General features: G+C 37.6%; 1 protein-coding gene across 3 annotated transcripts in view; it reads left to right on the top strand.

The window, feature by feature from the left end:
* SKAP2 (src kinase associated phosphoprotein 2) overlaps positions 1-21,123 on the top strand; it is a 185,152-nt gene that overhangs the window by 107,910 nt on the left and 56,119 nt on the right. For all 3 annotated transcript variants that reach the window (XM_045495149.1, XM_045495150.1, XM_045495151.1), the window contains exons 5-9: positions 5,069-5,146; positions 6,407-6,490; positions 17,673-17,797; positions 18,678-18,741; positions 19,093-19,215. In XM_045495149.1, the coding sequence (XP_045351105.1) occupies positions 5,069-5,146; positions 6,407-6,490; positions 17,673-17,797; positions 18,678-18,741; positions 19,093-19,215 (474 nt within the window). The remainder of the gene's footprint in view (positions 1-5,068; positions 5,147-6,406; positions 6,491-17,672; positions 17,798-18,677; positions 18,742-19,092; positions 19,216-21,123) is intronic.

The following is a 21,123-nucleotide window of genomic DNA, read 5'->3' as shown; positions in this document are numbered from 1 at the left end:
GAAGGGATTCCCAGGATGTTCAAAGTCTTTTCTTCTGAGTTAATCATTTTGTGGTGTATTTCAAGTAAAACATTCTGTGGTCTACACCTATTTTTCCACTTTTTCCTATCCTCTCTGCAGGAATGCACCTGTCTACCTTACAGTGCTAAGATAGGTTTTATACCCAGCCAAAGTAATGTGAAATATACCTAAGTGATACTTCCTAGAAAAGAAAATTCATATTTTTCTCTGAAGTTGAAATAATTTTTCACTTTGAAAAATTTTAGTTAATAGTTAAAACTTGAACTTCTTAAATACATTGCAGGTATTTAAGCATTCAAGTATTTTTCTTCTTAGATTCAAGGAAAAATGTTAAAACAATAACAGAATAAAGTTGCTAAGATTGGACAATACCTTAGTTTTTGGGTAATTTGTTTTTGATTTTAATACTTTGGAATTCTCCATTTTTTTTTCAGATTCTAGAATCTACTCCTTTAGCTTGCTGGTATACTACATCTACTACCTACATAGTTTATTTTTAAGGCAAAATTTTCCAGACACATTTTTGAACTCTTGAGTTATCTTTTTTTAAAAGTGGCCCTGTCAATAAAATACCACCCTAAGTATAAGAAAATTCCACTTCTGCCTTTTTCCCACTGAGTTGCTAGGAATATAGTAGGCACTTGATTCTTGTTTATTTGAATTCATTGTGACCTTGTTTGTTAGCATTTTGCATGTTTGAAATTCCCAAATTATAAATCGGAAAAAGACCCATTCCTTGGCCATTCTTGTAGGGAATGTCTAATATTTTGAGCTGCTTTAGAAAAGCCAGTAGTATTATATAAGAAATACATGCTTGTTTTATAAAAAGGAAACTAATCTTTGTCAGTATATGCTTATTGTCTCAGAGTACCAAAAACTTGTGGCCACTTAACCTATGAAGTAATTGCCATATAAATAGGCTGCCCTAGAGAATGGGTTAATTTTTTTTCTCCTCTTAGTTAGAATATAATTTCTTCATCAACTGACTTTCACCTAACCAAAAGGAAATCTTTGAACTGCTTTAAAAATAACTATAATGCTTAACCCATGCAGTTACCAAATCATGCTTTTTCCCATCTTTCTGATTAAAATTCTCTAGGCATTGTTAAGTAGTCTTACGTTTACATTGGGACCCCTTCGTTTGTATTAATAGGTACAGTTACACTAACATGTAGTACTGATATTTATTTGTGATAATGAAAACTAACATTTAATAAAAGCCTACTATGTGCCAAAGGATTCAGGCTCCGTGCTAAACTGATTTCGGGGACAAGGCATGAATTTTGATAGTGAAACAGAACTGGTAGGGTAATTGTGAATTTGTTGTTGTGTAATTGGCTATGTTGCATAGTTTCCTGTAGTGAGATAATGTAATTTTGGTGTTTGGCAAATGTTTAGCGGCTCTGTGTTGTTGCCTGCCAGACAGGTTTATATTAGCTTTACCTTCCTTTTCTTCATGTATCGTTGTACCTACATTTGCAGACTCTTAACTCTTTGTATCAATCGGAATGTTCTTCAATGGTGACATACCGTTGACCGTTGTAGGTGTAGTGATATGAAGTCTAACTGATGTGAGAATGCATGTTTTTTAAAGAGAAATTACTACTTGTCATATCTTGTTACCAATTTTCAATTTCTACCATTAAAAAGTATGAAGTGTTTATATAGTTATGGTGCCATGCAAGTAATTCAAATGGTTCTTCTAAGAACTTAAAATCTAAAGTCCTTAAAGGGATTACTATTAATAAACCTTTTTTGAAAAAATTCACATGTGCACATTAACGCACATATAAATGCATATAAAAACATAAATACACTTTAAAACTTCACACGTGCATTGAGCAAATCCTAGATATTGGACAAATAGCAAATTTAGGAAAATGAGATTTCAGTCAGAAAAACTTGATTTTTTTCCTCCTTTAGGAATGAAATAAAAGATTTTATATTAGAAACATGAAATTGAAGTTCATAATAAGTATTGCTTGTGACATCCAATTTTATTGTGATTTATCAGGTGGAAATCTTTAAAGCAAAAGCACTAGGTTATGTGTATATTCACTTACTAACTTCTCATTCCCTTTTCATGTTATTACTCCTCTTTCCTCTCTCCTCCTTTTTTTTTTTTTTTTTTTTTGGACCAGTACATTTCTAAACTGGAAAATTATGCTAAAGGCACCTGTTTCCCTTCAGAAAAAAGTTTTCTCTTAGGATTTAGAGTGTTTATTTTATTTATTTATTTATTTTTTTTTTTAATTTTTTTTTCAACGTTTTTATTTATTTTTGGGACAGAGAGAGACAGAGCATGAACGGGGGAGGGGCAGAGAGAGAGGGAGGCACAGAATCGGAAACAGGCCCCAGGCTCCGAGCCATCAGCCCAGAGCCTGACGCGGGGCTCGAACTCACGGACCGCGAGATCGTGACCTGGCTGAAGTCGGACGCTTAACCGACTGCGCCACCCAGGCGCCCCTAGAGTGTTTATTTTTTATGTGAAGAACATTTATTATGCTCCAATGGAAGTGAGAGAGTCATGGGACGACTTCGCAGTGAGCCTTATTAGCCACGTGGAGGTAATTAATGCCTCCCATGTCCAGTTAAAGCAGCATCATCAGACCTTAAGATGGAAAAGTGGCCTCTTCTTCTACAGTTTAATTTTATCTACGACGAACAGTGCTTTAGAGTTTGTTTCCATCATCTTAAAGATACAGAAATATTTATAGGATGTGTGCAGTGAATATTCTTGGTTTTACTACTGTGAACAAACCATTTGTAAATTTTTTCATGACATACAATAATCGTGTTAAAATATTTAATGAACGTGTTTGCTTTCTCATTCTGAAATGCCATCTCATTCTGATGCTTCTTGCAATGAGATTTTGTGTAGTTGACTTAAGAATTTTACCTCCCAATTATATAAAAGCCTGAGCACAAGCAAAGAGCCACAGAAATTAAACTATGATCCTGCTAGTTGGAGAAGTGAATCCTTTATTTTCAGGAATCTTATTTAGAAAGAAAATTTTCCTAAATAATTTTATGTTAGCTAGAATTTCATGTTTCTATACGATACAATATTTCTGTTTACTTTTTGTCAGTGTAGCCTAGGTTAAAAAAAAAGTGCTATTCGTCATTATTTTTTTCTTTTTTAAACACCTAAATCAAACCATAGTTACCTTCTTTAATTTAGTGGTTGACTAGGACTTGTTCACAAAAATAAGATTCTTTATGTGATCTTTATTTTATGTACAAAGATACTGTAGTAAATAAGTTTTACCTTTGTATGGATCAAATTTATTCTGAGCAAAGGAAACACGGATACATCGATTGAACAACTACTCAGATGTTTACATTGGCTCTCCCTAAAATTTTATATACATTTCAAAATCAGTGCACTGTTTAAAGGTATATTTTAATGATAACTGTTTTGTTCATTGAGTAAAATTGATCTGCCAGGGAACGGAACTTGGTACTTTTTTTTTTTTTTAATTTTTTTTCAACGTTTATTTATTTTTGGGGCAGAGAGAGACAGAGCATGAACGGGGGAGGGGCAGAGAGAGAGGGAGACACAGAATCGGAAACAGGCTCCAGGCTCTGAGCCATCAGCCCAGAGCCTGACGCGGGGCTCGAACTCACGGACCGCGAGATCGTGACCTGGCCGAAGTCGGACGCTCAACCGACTGTGCCACCCAGGCGCCACAAGGAACTTGGTACTTTAATTAATGAATTTTAGAGAGACAAGGAGGGAGGGCGGGAGGGAGAGGAGCAGAGGGAGAGAGAGAGCAAGAGCGAGCAAGAAAGAGAGAGAGGAGAGAGAGAATCTTAAGCAGATTGCACGTGCAGTGTGCAGCCCAACACAAGGCTGGATTCCACGACCCTGGGATCATGACCTGAGCCAAAATCGAGTTGGATGCTCAATTGACCGAGCCACCATGGTGCCCCTTGGGTTTAGTTTCAAGCTTTATTTCTTAAAGACAAATATCTTTATTTTAAACATTATTTCTTGAAGAAAAAAAATCTGATTTTATAATTACTGCGATCCCTATACTATTATTAAAAAAACAAAAAACCTGGTAATTCTGTGATGAATCTGTACATAATAAACTTCCTACTATTTGTACATAATAAACTTCCTTCCTTTAAAAAAAAAAACACCTTAAAAAAAATCATAAGCTGTATTGATGTTTTTTCCATTGGGTGTATTCCACAAAAACTTGTATTGGATTCGTTGTTTTCACTTGTTAGAATTCTAGTAAAATGCTGAGATAACTGTATTATATTTCTAATGAAGTTTGTAAAAATATTGAACACTTGTGAAATTATTGAGTAACCTATTATTCATGACCATGAATATATGATTTCTAATTGACTTAACTTTTGGCTTAATCTTTCATTTTTTTGTAGGTGTCTAATATTTGTTTGTGATAGTTCTTTTAGATCTTTTAACCTAGTTTTGGACTCTCAGATGGCCTAGAAAAACCTAAAGCATTCAGTTGAATGTCTACAAGGTTTCTCTTTGAGTACAACCAAGAAGAGATAGTATTTGCTATGTATTTAGGGAAACCAATTTTGGCATTTGATTTTTTTGGGAAAAATCATTTTATGATTTATTTGGTAGGAATGGAGATACGCAGGTAAAAATCAACAAGCATTAAAATCCTTGAAGAGTTAATCTAATATAAATGTAAAGAAGCATATGTGATTTGTTTAAAATCCCTAACTTCTCTTTCAGGGGTTTATGGCATTTATTGATAATAGTTCCCCGATTATTTCCTTATAGAAGGTAGATCATAAAGTATTGCCCTATAAAGATTATCTAGCTACATAATATTACTGTATTTGAAGAAGCATAATATATTAAAATATAGGAGCTCAGAACACTTTTTTGCTCTTGAGATTTATAGGAGAGGGACAAGTTTATGAATGGACAAAGCTAACAGACTCGAATTTAAATAATTTCGGTAACGAAAAGAATGCTGAATCTAATGCAGTCTGGTTCTTGGTTTTTCTAAGATGGATTACTCACTACTTTTTTTCCCTCTTCTACTTCCTACAGGAAACCAGTTTCCTCCAATTGCAGCACAGGACCTTCCTTTTGTTTTAAAGGCTGGCTACCTTGAGAAACGCAGAAAAGGTAAACTGTAAGATTCTAATGAAAAATCTAAAAATGGCTTTATCCTTGCATAAAAGATGCTTGCAGTATACATGTGGAGCCAATATTCTCTTTAGGTGATTAAAGAGTTTTAAGACTGTAAGAAAATCTGAATAACATTATCCAAACCACAAAATGCAGTTTTTAGTTCTATATAATTTTTTTTAAAGTTTACTTATTCTGAGAGCAAGAGAGAGCGAATGAGCGGGGGAGGAGCAGAGAGAGAGGGAGAGACAGCAAATCCCAAGCAGGCTCTGCACTGTCAGTGTGGAGTCCAATGTGGGGCTTGAACCCGTATTTCATGAGATGATAACCCGAGCTGAAACCAACAAGTTGGACGCCTAACCAAATGAGCCACGCAGGCACCCCGCTCTGTAGGATTTTTAATAACAGAACACTTGGTCAGGTTTCTGGTTGCCAATCTTGATTATTTGTAAATGATTCAGGAGCTGTTTCCTGCCTCTTAGAGGAGGGCTGCGGGCCATGACTGTATTCCCAAGGATGGGATTTCTCACCATTCTCCCACCCAGCTGAGCAGCAGGTTATCCCACACCTGACCTGGCTTACACCATGTCTGCTATGATTCCGATCAAGCCTGGCATATTGTCTGCCATTTTCTGTTATTCATTCAGTGTTCCTCTCCATTGGCCATGATAATTGGGAGTTGACCATATGGTCTCGCTCTTCCAGCACCAACATATAACGGAAATGAACTATGGAGGTGGTGGTATCATATGGGAAACAGAAAACAGAAAGTCCCTTCATTACCATTTTGCTTTTCTCCCAGGTAGTCCCCTTGGGCCTTTCTATTTATATTCCATTTGCTTCCCTTGGTTTTCTTAGCTGAATTTTAAAGCTGATAGTAGCAGTCATCTAGGTCAACTCCTCCCCCCTCCCCCCCCTTTTATAACAGATGAGAAAAGGAGACCCAGATGAATCCCTTCTCTCAAAGCTGTGTAGTCAGATGTCCTTTTGACTGTCCCTGTCAGGAAGGTGTGTTAGCCACAAGTGTCGCAGTCCCATCTCTGCTTCACTTTATTCCTTTTTAGCTTTGTTTTTGGTTTTTGGTTTTGTTTGTTTGTCCCTTGGAGAAGAAGCTACAAGTTAATTAGTCGTAGAATTTTAGAGCTGGCAGAAACCTTAGAAGTCACATTAACAGAGTTTTCGTTTTAACGGTGTTACATTTATACTATATATGTAATACATAGTATCTAAACTGTTCCTTTCCCCCTTTTATTGTAGATCACAGCTTTCTGGGATTCGAATGGCAGAAACGGTGGTGTGCCCTCAGCAAAACTGTATTCTATTATTATGGAAGTGATAAAGGTAGTATTGGGGTTCAATCATACTGACTTCTGTTGTGGAAGGCTTTTAGGGGCCATTTTATACCCCCTTTTTAGTACAGAATAAACTGAAGACAAAGGGAGAAAGACTAACTGAGCATTTTAATATTTACAGTCTAAGACTGTGTAATTCTATTTTATTATTTGCCGAATGCTCCAAATTCCAGAATTCCCTAAAAGTTAACACAGTTGTGTTTTATTGAATTAGGAAAGAGATGAAAATTTATGTGGCTTTTCATTTTAGGAAATATTTATCAGCCAAGGTAATGTAGAATTTCTGGAGAAGTTAAGACCATTAGGGTTGTGAGAGTTTTGAAGGGAAGAAAAGATATTTTTTTTTCTTTCAGATGTTTTAAAAGAGAAATTTAGATGAAATGAAATATGTGCAATAACTTTCTCAGCTTCTTTTATTTATTTATTTTTTTCAACGTTTATTCATTTTTGGGACAGAGAGAGACAGAGCATGAACGGGGGAGGGGCAGAGAGAGAGGGAGACACAGAATCGGAAACAGGCTCCAGGCTCTGAGCCATCAGCCCAGAGCCCGACACGGGGCTCGAACTCCCGGACCGCGAGATCGTGACCTGGCTGAAGTCGGACGCTTAACCGACCGCGCCACCCAGGCGCCCCTTCTCAGCTTCTTTTAAATAACAACAGCAAACACCTATATAGAGAGTGCTATTCTAAGCGCTTTAGCTATATTAACTGGTCCAGCAGCAACTCTGTGAGGTAGGGACTACTATTAGCTCTGTTTATTTTGCTGTTGGGAAAACTGAGGATTAACTGAGGTTAAATAATTTGGTCAGGGTCACAGAGCTGGTAGGTGGCCAGTGTGGGATTCGAGCCTAGGCTTATGGTAGAGTCCACGCTCTAACCAGCAATTTGGAAACATTAAGACCTTTTATAACTTTACTTGCTAATTAATACATCTCTTGATCACAACTCACATAATTTTAAGTTCAGTATTTGAACGAATAAAGCGTAAAATATTGAAATTTAAAGAATATCAGCTTCCTTAGTTTTGCTTTTTTTTCTAGGGAAAGCAAGTCAGAAGTTGAATATTATAAAGTAAAGGTAATGTAGAAATAGCTAGCATCTGTTTCTGGAAAGGACCCGTAAGGAGAAAAAAGGCATAGAAGTCCAGCGTCACTGATTCCCATGGAATCATTTACCTTATCAGTGTTTTTTGGAAGTTTTGTTTCATTTGACTTCACTTGCAGTGTTTAGGTTTTTTCCCTTATTCTAGAACCTTGCAGATAGGATCATTGTACATATTTCAGATAAATTTGAAACACATAGGTGATGCTAGAAGTTGGTCTTACCTTTTGGCAACTGGCATTAGCAAATTAAGAATTAACTTAGTGGTTAGTTTGCATTACATCACTAATTTACAATAGATTCCAACGGAACAATGGCATCAGCGAAGTATAAACTATAAACAGCTATCATCAGGCAGCCTTCTTTCTTCTGCTAAGGGTAAGTAGGTGATTGTATCAGAAAAATTAACCCAAGTTCAGTTATTGATTACCATAGGTCGTAAGTATAAATGATTATGACAAATATAGTATGCACACCATTGTGAATTGAGATCAAGATCTTTTCCACAGAGAAAGACCTTCTATTTCATAAGACTAGGGGAGAGAGGCTTTACCTCCTTGTCACTCCGGCTCAGTTAGGTTTCTCATTTCTCTTTTTCTTTTTTTTTCCTTTATTTTGAGAGAGAGAGAGCGCTCACACGCAGGTGCACACGAGTGGGGGAGGGGCAGAGAAAGCGGGAGAGAGAGAATCCCAGGCAGGCTCCAGGCTCAGCACGAAGCCCAATGCGGCACTCCATCCTGTGGCCAAGAAGTCATGACCTGAGCTGGTATCAGGAGTCAGATGCTTAACTAACTGAGCCACTCGAGCACCCCCTCATTTCTAATTTCTTTAAGACTCCATGAGTACTAATGTTCGTTTCCTCCACTCCTTCTCCTAACTGGTATATACCAAATGTTAGGCCAGAGATTAGCAAGAACTTTCCCAAAACTTAAGGAAGGTTTATATTTGTTTCAAGTAAGTATATTTATTTCAGTAAATAAATTCTAGTTATTTGTGGATGCGATTAGTTAAATTCCTACTTCTGTTCTCATTTGATGGGACCTTGTGGCAATAACATCTTTGGCATTTGTGTTTTAACCATTTTGTGGTACATTTAGCCACCTATACCGCCACTGCTTTTTAAAAATTACTTTTCTAGTGTTCCTTTCTCATGTGGGTATTTGAAGATCTGGTGTATATTTCCATCAAACTCTTCCCTGTTGTTATGAAGCCTCCGTTGAGAATTCAGGTGTGTTTTTGTGGTTCTTTTGGCTGCTTCCTTTAGAATTTTTGGCTAGTTCTTCTTTTGGGGACTCAGAAAATCATCTGTCTTTGAACACTTTTTTAATTTGGCACGATGCTGAGTTCCTTCCTTTTGTATCTTTTTCTTTCTAGGAAAATGTACCGGTCACGTGAAAGTTTTACTTTCTTTTGCGAAATTAGATAGCTGATTTGTACAGCCTGGTTTACTATACGTATGAACCACTTGTCTAGCCCTTGGAAAGAGCTATTTAGATATATGAGAACTGTAATCCTCCAGCTAAGCAGGATTTAGATAAATGGATTATAGAGGCACAGAAGGAGTCCATACCACTTACTAGGTTAAACTGTACTTTGTTACTATTTGACAGATAACATAGTTCGCATTTTATAACTTACGGTGTGTGCCAAAAAACATTTTGACCCATCAGGGTAGTAATGGCTTAGAAAAAGTAGTTCCAGCCTCTAGGGAAAATAATGCACTTACCTTTGTACTCATAAATATCATTTATATGTATTATTCATGGTCATTGGCTGCCCTTAAGTATATATACAGTACATATTTTATCACTTTATGAAATCACATCCATCCTTTTATCTCCTTCTTCTTCCTTTGATTGTCACAAATCCTATTCATCAAACTTCTTAGGTCTTAGCTATTCAGAGTGCCATCAAGGTAGTCATTCATTCACTCACTCATTGATTCATTTTTTGGTTGAATCAATATTTATTGGCTAGTTGGTAGATACTAGGCACTGAGGTTCCAAAGATAATCCTGCCTTAGAAATACCTGAGAGTTTTTTTTTTAATATTTATTTATTTTTGAGGGGGGGGGGAGGCAGAGAGTGAGCAGGGGAGGGGCAGAGAGAGAGAGGGAGACACAGAATCTGAAGTAGGCTTCAGGCTGTGAGCTGTTAGCAAAGAGCCCGATGCGGGGCTTGAACTTACAAACCGTAGGATCAGGACCTGAGCTGAAGTTGGATGCTTAACCGACTGAGCCACCCAGGGGCCCCTCATTCTCTAATTATCATAGGAGGCTCCAAGAGGCTAATATGTATAGGATAGTAAGAGAATCTTTGTGTAATGTTTATCTTAACAATAGCTATATGTTATGTTAGTCTAATAGACCATATCATAATTGTCCGATTTCCAGTTGTAGAGGAAAACAGTAGGTATAGCCAAAAAAAATAGAGGGAGGCTTTAGATTCCCGTTTTACAAAAATGCCTATAATTCGTTTATTCTCCATTCCCCACCACCTCGCACTACCTTGTTTTTTAATTGCGTGTATACCTATGGTCGCAAATGTGTTCGAAAACCACTTGATTTTTATGCTTGTGGTGTAATTTTATTTTAAAGAAAAACAGAAGGTTTTGGAAATACCTCAGATTTCCTGCCGCAAGACCATATGAGCCACACTTTTAATTCTAACTAAAGTGTTTCCCTATGGACTCATATATATTGCCCGGGTTTATTAGTCAGAGCCACTTGGGGCCCCTAAGTAACCAATATATATGTAGCATATAGTATTTTTCATTTAAAATAGTAATAATTTGATATTTCCTCACAGTATAATTCAAAACACCAGAAGTGTATTTCACGTGGCTGAATTAGCACTGGCAGCTGTATTTCTGTGAGCTTTACAGACAAGGAAAAATGTTCATATATCTTTACCTGAGGGCCTAGAACAACTTGTTAATCAGTTTGATGAAGTTTAACGCAAAGGCTTAGTGTTAAGGGGCATATTTTCCTCTTTCCTACTAATAATAAGCATTAAAACATATGGAAATAAGAGTTATTCACCCAGGAGAAAGGCCTTCTTAAATATAAGAAGCAGATGTTAACAAAAATTTCTGCACGCATTGTATGTCTTTCTCTTCGCTAGCCATTTGTACCAAGTTAACATTCTTGGTATAAACGATAGAAACCAACTTTGACTCTGCAGAAAAGGAGATTATTGGGAGAATATTGGCTCTCAGGCAGAATTGACGGGAAGGCTAAACAACCAGGCTCAGAAAGCAAGGACTGAGAGAGGTAAGGTACCTAGAACTTCAGCCCAGTCTCTGCCCCCAACGAGAGTCTAATTGGGACACACTGCTGGCCCTGCCATTGTGCAATGCCACGGACACGAGGATGGTGTCAGAGCTCTCCCCTGATTCTTTTGTTAGTCAGTTTGGATTTAGGTTCCAGTTCAGAGCATCTGATTGACTGACCTAGACCAGGGAAAAGGCTCTCTCCCTCCCTCCATCTTCTGTGGTGAGAAGCTGGCTCTGGCCCCCAACAATCTCAGGACTGACATAGGAAAGATACTTAGATGTCAGATGTCAGGCATCTTCAAATGACAAATGCCCACAACCTATAGGGATGCTAAATGATCTGAAATTATTTAGTTGCTGTATTTAGTAGGAATTATTTATTTGTTATCTTGAAATTGGTAGGAGAGTGGTTGGTGGTTTTTTTTTTTTTTTAATTTTTTTTTAACGTTTATTTATTTTTGAGACAGAGAGAGACAGAGCATGAATGGGGGAGGGGCAGAGAGAGAGGGAGACACAGAATTGGAAGCAGGCTCCAGGCTCTGAGCCATCAGCCCAGAGCCGGATGCGGGGCTCGAACTCACGGACTGCGAGATTGTGACCTGAGCTGAAGTCGGACGCTTAACCGACTGCGCCACCCAGGCGCCCCGAGTGGTTGGTGTTTTAAAACCTGTTTTCTGAGAGCCAGCAAAAAAGAAAAAGCAAGCATATTTGTAAGAAAAACGGGACTGATTGGATTTTGGTAGGTAGCAATGGAGTAGAGGGAAAGAATATGGGGCAGTGGATGAGGAAAAAGGAAGAAATCAAGAATGATGCTCCGTTTTCCGGTTTGGAGTCTTCAGTTAATGGAGGTGCCATGGATCGAGAAGGAGGACACAACAAGAAAGATCACAAGTGTTGCAGGAGTGGAGATAAGGTGATCTCCATTGTGGGCATGTTCTATTCATTGTGCCCATAAGACATTCAAGAAACGAAACATACATACTGGGCAGATAAAGATTTGGATGTAAAATCCTGAAGCTGGACTAAAAGTAGGGAATTACGAATCACAAGATACGAATAGAAGTTGAATCCTAAGGATTGGGTAAGATTGCCCAGAGAAAACCGTAAAGCAGGAAAAGAGCAAGATTTAGAACATAATGCATCATGGCTGTTTAAGAGATAGACAAAGGTAGAGGAGCCCATGAAGCAAGCTGAGAAAGTCGGACCCAAGTTGCAGAAGGAAATGCAAGATAGCATTCATCTTCTCTAGCAAGATTTCATAAATTACATGTTCTAGGACAGTGGTTTTTCAAACATTAGTGTGCTAGAATCACCTGGGTTGCTTGCTAAAACTTTGGTTTCCCAGACCCACACCCAGAGATTTCCACACGGCAAGGGCAAGGTAGTAGCCATTTCTGCATTTTTAATAGTCATCCAAGATCTAACATAGTTGACGATTCTTGAAATATACTTTGAGAAACATCTTTCTAGGAGACAATGTGAAATGGTTGAAAAAACAAGGCTTTTTTCAGACTTAGGTTAGAGTCCTGGCTTTTATAATCTACTGGTTTTATAATCTATATGGCCATGAGCAAATCAATTATTTTAAGATTTGTTTTTCCATCAGTGCTGGGGATGTAATAAATAACTTCTTCCTCTCAGAATTATTTTGTGGTATAGATGAGATATGTTATTAAATTCCTGGCCTACAGAAGGAGCTCAGGAAGTGTGAGTTGTCTTTTGGACACTTAGCAAACCCAGAACACAGCTGTAAACCTAAAAGCCAGTGAAAAAGTAGAAGGAAATTGCTATCATTAACCTCACGCATTTTGTTTTGTAAGAGATCAGAGCCGCCTGCTTTTTACCTTGAACCTACTGAATTAGAATTGTGTAAAATTAAGTTACTGATTTAATAGATTTTATTATCTAGTTTCTCCTGGCAGACTTCAGTTCTGTAGACATTAAATTTGAACAGCATGAGATGGGCAAGGTTAAAGTGTGAAATAGAAGCTGAAGGAAATTTGATAGAGGGACAAATACCTCAAAAATCCTGAAGGCATTAATGTTATAAAAGCTAAATACTCAAATAATACTACTAAATTGTCAAGAAAATGTTAAATTATGTTTGAAAGAATTGTTTGAGAAGTCAGGGAAGTATATCTTTCAGAAAGATTTCCATTATAATGACTAACATTTTACAGATGTTTGGCACTTAAAGGAATAAGCTTCTGCTATTTCGGAAGTTCCCATAAATGCAATATTTATTAGTCTTTTGCAGTTTTGGGTAAATCAACTTATGTGGCTTAATTGGCATGTTACTGTTTTTAACACTTCGTCTCAAGTCAAGAAGTGTTCTTGAAACTATCCTAGAAGGCATTGTGGAATTAATCTATATATATATTATTATGGATTGCCATATAATGCTATGGTTTTCTCCTTTTTCTCTATCTGGAAGAGATGCTAATGTGAAGAGAGAGGAGCAGAGTCTTATCAAAGCCATGACTACACCCATTTCATATCTTGAGTTTTTTGTCCCACATTGTCTGATTAGAAACATGGCTACTGGGGCGCCTGGGTGGCTCAGTCAGTTAAGTGTCCGACTTCGGCTCAGGTCATGATCTCATGGCCGATGGGTTCGAGCCCCACATCAGGCTCTGTGCTGACAGCTCAGAGCCTGGAGCCTGCTTTGGATTCTGTATCTCCCTCTCCCTCTCTCTCTGTCTCTCTCTGCCCCTTCCCCACTCATACTCTGTCTCTCTGTCTCTTAAAAAATAAACATTAAAAAAATTAAAAAAAAAAAAAAACATGGCTACTTTATGGTCATGCATGTACAAAAGCTATTGAGAAAGAGAAAGAATTATGAATTTCCCTCCATTCTCTTCAGCCTTTCTGGTTCCATACCTTTACCCTCACTTGCATGCTTATATGATTATTTATTCCCAAATAGTCAACTGTCAGCTGAATAGGTCTAGGTATTGGTTTATTTTTATTATTAGTTTTACTTGGTTAGAAAACACCGCCTTTTGTTTTGTAGTCTTAGTCTTTCTTTGGCTGAGTGAGGTTTTCTTTTGTCGTATCTTTGGTTATCGACTCTGTGTTATTTGTTACTCTTCTTCTGGATCACCCATTTTTTCTTACGTTTTATTTTTGTTAGTCTTCCATGTCTATCATCTTTCTCTTTTGTTTCTCTTCCTCCTTATTTTTTTTCCTACGTATTGGGGTAGAATGTTTTAGGTATATCTGATTTGATTTTTCAGCGATGTTCACAATTTTCAACTTTTTATCACTTTAATAACTCATTTGTTTTGCTGCTGCATGTTTCATTTCCTTATACGGCATTTTCCCCTTATTTTACCAGCTCTATTCCAGTTTCTGTCACAGCCATCTCTCTTTTATTTTATATTACATTGTTTCATCTTTCATCTCTCTCAAATATTTTTTTTACTTTATAAAAGATGCAGAATAATTTAAAGTTTGTATCTGTTTCTCCTTGTGCGCTCTTGCTTTCTATATCTTGAATGCTATGTTATGTTTTTGTAGCACATGGTATTTTTTTGGCACCTGTGTTAATTTGTTTGCTTTTCCTCTTTTACTTCTGTCTGGATGTTATATATCCTTGTCTCTATAATCTGGGGTGCTTACTTTTATGTTGGATTCGTGGCCTTTCTCTGGCTTATCTCACTAGAGAGAGGTTGGTTATGTCTTCCTCTTAGATTCTAACAGAAGATCTGATACAAAGCCCCATAGCATATCTCTGGGGGTTTGGTCTAAAGTGGATCAGCAAGTCTAAGGAGAGGTCACCTAATTTGGCTGCCTGGTTGTCTTATTTCTAGATAATCTTGCACAAGAAAGTTTCTTGCTCCCTGCAGCTCTTCCTAACTCAGTCTTTATAGTGCTGATTTTACATCTCCAGATGTAAACCACTCCTTACGCATTTCCATCCCAACTGATGTTACATTGCCAAGAATTTCAGACCCAGGTTACAGATAGAAAGCATGGGCTTTATTTTTTATTTTTTTTTTTCAGCGTTTATTTATTTTTGGGACAGAGAGAGACAGAGCATGAACGGGGGAGGGTCAGAGAGAGAGGGAGACACAGAATCGGAAACAGGCTCCAGGCTCTGAGCCATCAGCCCAGAGCCTGACGCGGGGCTCGAACTCACGGAACGCGAGATCGTGACCTGGCTGAAGTCGGACGCTTAACCGACTGCGCCACCCAGGCGCCCCAGAAAGCATGGGCTTTAAATGAGATGCACCAAGTGATGAGAGCATTTGAGCCCTTGTGTAGCAAGGGAGCCACGTTCTTTCATCTGGTCTTTGAAGTTCCTTTTTTTTTCTTGGAAAGTTTAAAGACCTCTCTCACAATTGCCCTGTGTGGCTTTAATATTTGGCCTCTGACAACTTCCATTTTTTGTAATGAAATCTTTTGGCAGTCTAGTGGATCACTCACAGGGTAAATATTCCTGGAGCACTTAAATTTGTATTGTGTGTGTGTGGGGGGGGGGGTTATGTGTTGCACTGGGAAGGTGAGAAAGGTCTAGTAAGGTGTTAACTAAATTTTGTCCCACCATACCTACAATACTCCCTCAGTTGTTTTAAGAGCTCAATATACATTTTTTCCCTGAATGAATGAATGACTTAGTCTTCTTTAAGGATTTAAGGTTAAGCAACAATGCTTAACCATTTATTATTTTAATAATCTTTCCCCAATATTATTTTTTCAGTTAGATGTTTTGTAAAATATGTCCTGGGAGTACCAGTTTCATAGAATGTTCTATGAAAAAAGGGTTCCATGTACAAATAATTTTTTTTTTAATTTTTTTTTTCAACGTTTATTTATTTTTGGGACAGAGAGAGACAAAGCATGAATGGGGGAGGGGCAGAGAGAGAGGGAGACACAGAATCAGAAACAGGCTCCAGGCTCTGAGCCATCAGCCCAGAGCCTGACGCGGGGCTCGAACTCCCAGACCGTGAGATCGTGACCTGGCTGAAGTCGGACGCTTAACCGACTGCGCCACCCAGGCGCCCCTGTACAAATAATTTTGGGAAAGTCCATGTCCTGCATCCCTCTCGTGGAAATGCAAGCATTATGTAAATATATTAAGGGCCTCAAGAAGGCCTGGATTAACAAAACCTGGTTAACTCTTTTTAGCTCAGCATTTCCCGAACTTATTTTGTCATAGAAACCTATTAATACCTCATAAAACACACTATGAGAAATGCTGCTCTAATTTTTGTTGTTTTTTTCCAGAACATCACAGAGTATATTGTAGGCTTTTTCCACGAGGCAAGCTTCTAATTTTTAGATCATGGAAAGAGATGTAAATTATGACTTAATATGATTAGAATGTCCAGATTTCAGTCAGGAATTTCTCACTCAGATTTTTTTGTCCTCATTTGATGTTTTGAACAAGATATGATCTTCATAACTTTTTTAAAATGTGTGTTACTTCAGGCATTAAATTAGTATATTTAAGAAAAGGAGATAAATATTTTATTGGTGCACAGAGCCAAGAGACCCCTCCACCCCACGATATGGAAGCATTTCTGTATTTCCCCCGAGCTCAGTAAAAGAGACAGTTGCCCTTACTCATGATTTTAATATTGTGTGTTAATCTAGGAAGTAAACATATAGTTGTACAGCTTTTCGTTCAAAATGGTATAACTGGGTGAGTCGGAAAGCAGACGAATTTTATTTCGGTTTCATAGTATTAAATCTTTTCTTGTATTCCTACTTTATTTGTCTTTAAAATAATATCTGACTAAAGCTCAAGTTGTCTTTTCTTTTGGATCTTCATCATGCGGGATTCAGATGTGCTTTCCTAGTTTACCATTCACTGACTGGCTAAGAAGCCTACTTTTCTTTGGTTTTGTTTCAGCAACTAATACTTCCGTGCAGGCTTTACGTCCCTCTCCATCCAAATGCTTTGTTTCCCACTCGTAAGTTTTTATAATTAGTAGTTTTGTTTTGCTTTGCCTTTTCTTTTATGCTTTTAAATCAATTCTTTTTATGTTTACTTTTTTTATTTTAGAGAGAGAAAGTGTGTGAGCAGGGTAGGGGGAGAGGGGAGAGAGAGAGACAGAGAGACAGAGAGACAGAGAGAGAGAGAGACAGAGAATTCCAAGTCGGCTCCGCGCTAAGTGTGGCTAAGCATGGCTTGATCCTGTGACCTGGAATCATGACCTGAGTTGAAATCAAGAGTCGGATGCTCCACAGACTGAGCCACCCGGGTGCTTTGCTTTGCTTTTTAAATTTACGGTTTGTAAAATTTCAGTTTGTACCAATTTAGGAGATATTTTTTGGGAAGAAAACCTGTGATTTAGAGCTTTTCAGAGGTGGGATGTTGGAAGGCGGTAATGAGAAGGGATGGTGGTAAAAAAAAGCCCAGTGAGTTTTCGACTCCAGGTTTCCCTACTGGCTCATAAATCTGAGAGAGCCGTGGATTTGTAGCGGGTTTTTCCCGCAAGTTCTGAGTTCCCGTTCTTGGATTTTCCCTACACGTAAGTATCCTATTTCCATACTTCCTTCTGAATAAGACTGTATAAAAATAAGAGTGTATAAGATGTCTGCAGACGTCTTCCTCTCATTCCCTAAGATATCCTTTTTAAACCCAGCCATCCCCAATGCTTCTGTAATTTTAGAATTAAAAGTGTTAGCTAGAAATATTATTTTAAACATTAAATACTATGAAAACAATATGAACGAAGCATAACCCCTTCCAAGAATTGACAAAGAAAATCTAAATAAAAGATAATCAACTGGGCATTTCTATTCACTGCAGTAAAGGAAAGTCTGACTTTCGTTTTATCTTCAACAGACAAGCAACAGAAAGGTGAATTCGCAATAGACGGCTACAATGTCAGAATGAATAACACTCTCAGGAAGGATGCAAAGAAGGATTGCTGTTTTGAAATCTCTGCTCCTGATAAACGGATCTATCAGGTTGGAGTTTTTGTGTTGTTTTGAAATTAAGTTGACAAAAGGTCCTGATTTCATTTATAAAGACATTAACATTTCGTTAAAACAACCCTCCCTGACATGTTAATAACAATAAAAAATACTGATCCTTATACAGTGAACATTCATATAAGAGGAAGTACATTTTTTTTAAAAAATTTCAGATTCGTTCAAGTGATACCTTCTCGAAAGTGAACAAGCGAATATGTAATTTATCAACTACTTCACATGTTGCATTTTATATCTGTTTTAATAGAACTGTGTGATTACTTAAAAGAATTACATGGCAGAAAGAGTAAAATTATCACAAGAAAAATATCTGAGCGTTAATGCATACTGTATTGCTTAGGGTTGTGGGAGAAAATGAAGTTAAAGGCACATATCAGCTCTGTGATTCGAGAGCTATCAGCTAGCATCAATATGGAATGTATGTTTAATAAGTTTTAAATATCTGAGATTGCAGTTGAAAGCCAGTTAATTAAGTTGTCAGGTAGTGTGTTGGAATCTGACAAGAACATTTTTAAGAAAAGTGTACCCGGCAGTCTAAAGAAATTCATGGGTGTCTTCTAATTGTCAAGGGCAAATTTTGTTCATCAGTTCTGTCTTTGACATTGATGAAGAGAAGCAGCTTTTTTTTCCTGCACAGCTGCCAGCTGCTGATCAGAGTTTCAAATCCATCATCCTCTGCTTCAATTACGTAAATTTGTCAAAATTAACTGTACATTATAAGGAGCATCCTTGCAAGAAAAGTAGTACGAGACATGAAGAGAATTACTAATGGTCTTAAAGAAGTGGTAAGAGTGTGACATGCCTTTCGTATTTCCACCGTGGGGATTTTTCTTACTCTTGTTTATTTTTTTATCAGTTCACAGCAGCGTCTCCCAAAGATGCTGAGCAGTGGGTACAGCAGCTGAAATTTGTATTACGCGGTAAGAGCAATCAATCGGACTAGTCACGGCAGTCTTTCAATACTGAACAACTGAATGAATTTGGATTTTCAAGTATAAAAGGTCATTGGCTCCTATGAGGACGACCGAGGGAACATGATGGTGCACTTCAGAGCTATAAAAGTGTTTCTTCTCTAAGTACCAACTGGCAACTTGGCAATTCACACATTTGTGTAGTGATCATTTTTTTTTTTTTTTAACAATGTTCCACGTTAAGGATATAGCATATGATAATGTCGTGACTCTGTAGGGCTGCATCAGTTTAGAAAATAAGGTTTTGAAAACCATGTTCGCGTTCTTAAAAACTTTGCCTGATGAACCACGTTTTTTCAGACATGGGATCTGATGTTATTCCTGAAGACAACGACGAAAGAGGGGAATTGTATGATGACGTGGACCATCCTCTGCCAACCAGCAGCCAGCCACCTGATGATGAAATTTATGAAGAACTTCCAGGTATTTATCGTCCGGTGATTCATTTAAGGATTTTAGGGCTTGTTTCATTTTTTCTCCCCGCCCCCCCAATGTCATATATCATCAGGTTGACAACTGGAGCGGAACATGGTGAGCTATTAAAAACAAGGACAAAGAAAATCCCTCAAAACCCTATTTTATGAAAAGGGTTCTGCTTGAGGTATTTCAAGCGCGTGGATGTACACTCATGGAAAGTGAGTGGGATGTTAAAATGAAGCAGAGACAGTCCTAATCTCATGGGACTTTTGGCTCATTAGCATTGTTTACGCGACATAATTTTTTAATTAAAAAATCGACTTGCCTTACAGTTTTTTCCCACCAACTCACACATCGTTTTTTATTTATGTATCTTGGAACTTGCATTAACCAGAAGTTCTATGCACACCCCATATGTCAACAACTTCTGCCTCGTATATTTCTCTCTGCTGTGGCGAATTGCACTGTCTTAGAAGAATATTGTCAAACTATCAACAAAAGCCTTTGAGGCTTGAAATTTTCTTGCTTGATATTTTATCATCGATATGGATAGGTTTTCTTTTTCTGCATTTGCAGGTATTGTTGAGTGTTTATATGCCTCAGCATCCCTTACATAACATAAAATTAATTATCTATTAGCTGTTTGACTTGTAGTGTTGAGGATCAAGCAGGACACAGAAAGATAGGCATCTGGAACTTAGGGTACCTAGAGTGGGAACGCATTCAGGGAATCACTGCATTACTAAAACTATAGGTTGAAATGAGCTTTTTTCTAGCTATTAAAAAATCAGTAGAGAAGAAAAAGGGATTATGAACAATGTAAGTGAGATTTAACCAACATCTCACGTGGAGAAGTTTTTCTCTGAATCCAGTGATTTGACAACGTAGGATAAACCTTTAAAATTGGTTTCAGAAATGCTTAAAATGTTCCACATTAACGTGCAAATATCATTTTCAGTGAAGTCAGTGGAGCATAGTAATAACTAGCGCATGGACCTTAGAGTCAAAGTTTAAATTTGGGCTGTGCCATTTACTACCTCAGGGACCTTAATTAACCCTTGTCTTCTCCCTCATCTATAATTCTTCATCTTCATCTATAAAATTCCTTTTTTCTTCATCAATAAAATGGGGATAATATCACCGTGAGGGGAGTGAGGTGACTGTATCTGAAACTCTCAGCACTGTGCTTGAATCATGACAAGCCTGCACAATAAATTGTAACATCATCGTTATCGTTTTCATTATTGTATCCAGTAAATTCTTTTTTTTTTAATTTGTTTTTAATGTTTATTTATTTTTGAGACAATGCAAGAGACAGAGTACAATCAGCGGAGGGGCAGACAGAGGGAGACACAGAATCTGAAGCGGGCTCCAGGCTCTGAGCTGTCAGCCCAGAGCCTGATGCGGGGCTCGAACTCACAAACCGTGAGATCATGACCTGAGCCGAAGTCGGACGCTTAACCGACTGAGCCACTCAGGCACCCCTATATCCAGTAAATTCTTACAAGTGCTTATATGAGGATGTAAGAATGGTTTTCTGATCAAGTAAGAATTAATGATTGTAATGGTATTATAAATTCAAGTACTACAGAAACGACTCAAATATGCATCTACATATTGTTTTTTACTGCCCATGGAAGATGATTAGTCTAAAAGCACAAGTTTGTGGGGAATAGTAATCTGGACATTTTTATTATTTTAATGGGGCTATATGTTTATAGCCTTTTCCTTTCTGATTTATCCTAGGGAAATGGCATCTGCCATAGCATTAGTTATCCTCAAGTCAGGAAGAATATTTTGTGGCTGCTTGTTTTTAGTCACACCATATCGTTAATAGTTATTTGAGTTTGAAAAATGTCCGAAAGAGCTTGTGAGAATGTATACTGATGTAAAATGGAAGCGTGCAGTGCCCTT

The sequence above is a fragment of the Leopardus geoffroyi genome, chromosome A2 (assembly GCF_018350155.1).
Source record: "Leopardus geoffroyi isolate Oge1 chromosome A2, O.geoffroyi_Oge1_pat1.0, whole genome shotgun sequence".
NCBI classification, from domain to species: Eukaryota; Metazoa; Chordata; class Mammalia; order Carnivora; family Felidae; genus Leopardus; species Leopardus geoffroyi.
Note: the sequence above shows the minus strand (reverse complement) of the source record. Positions and strands in the feature narration are given on the sequence as shown.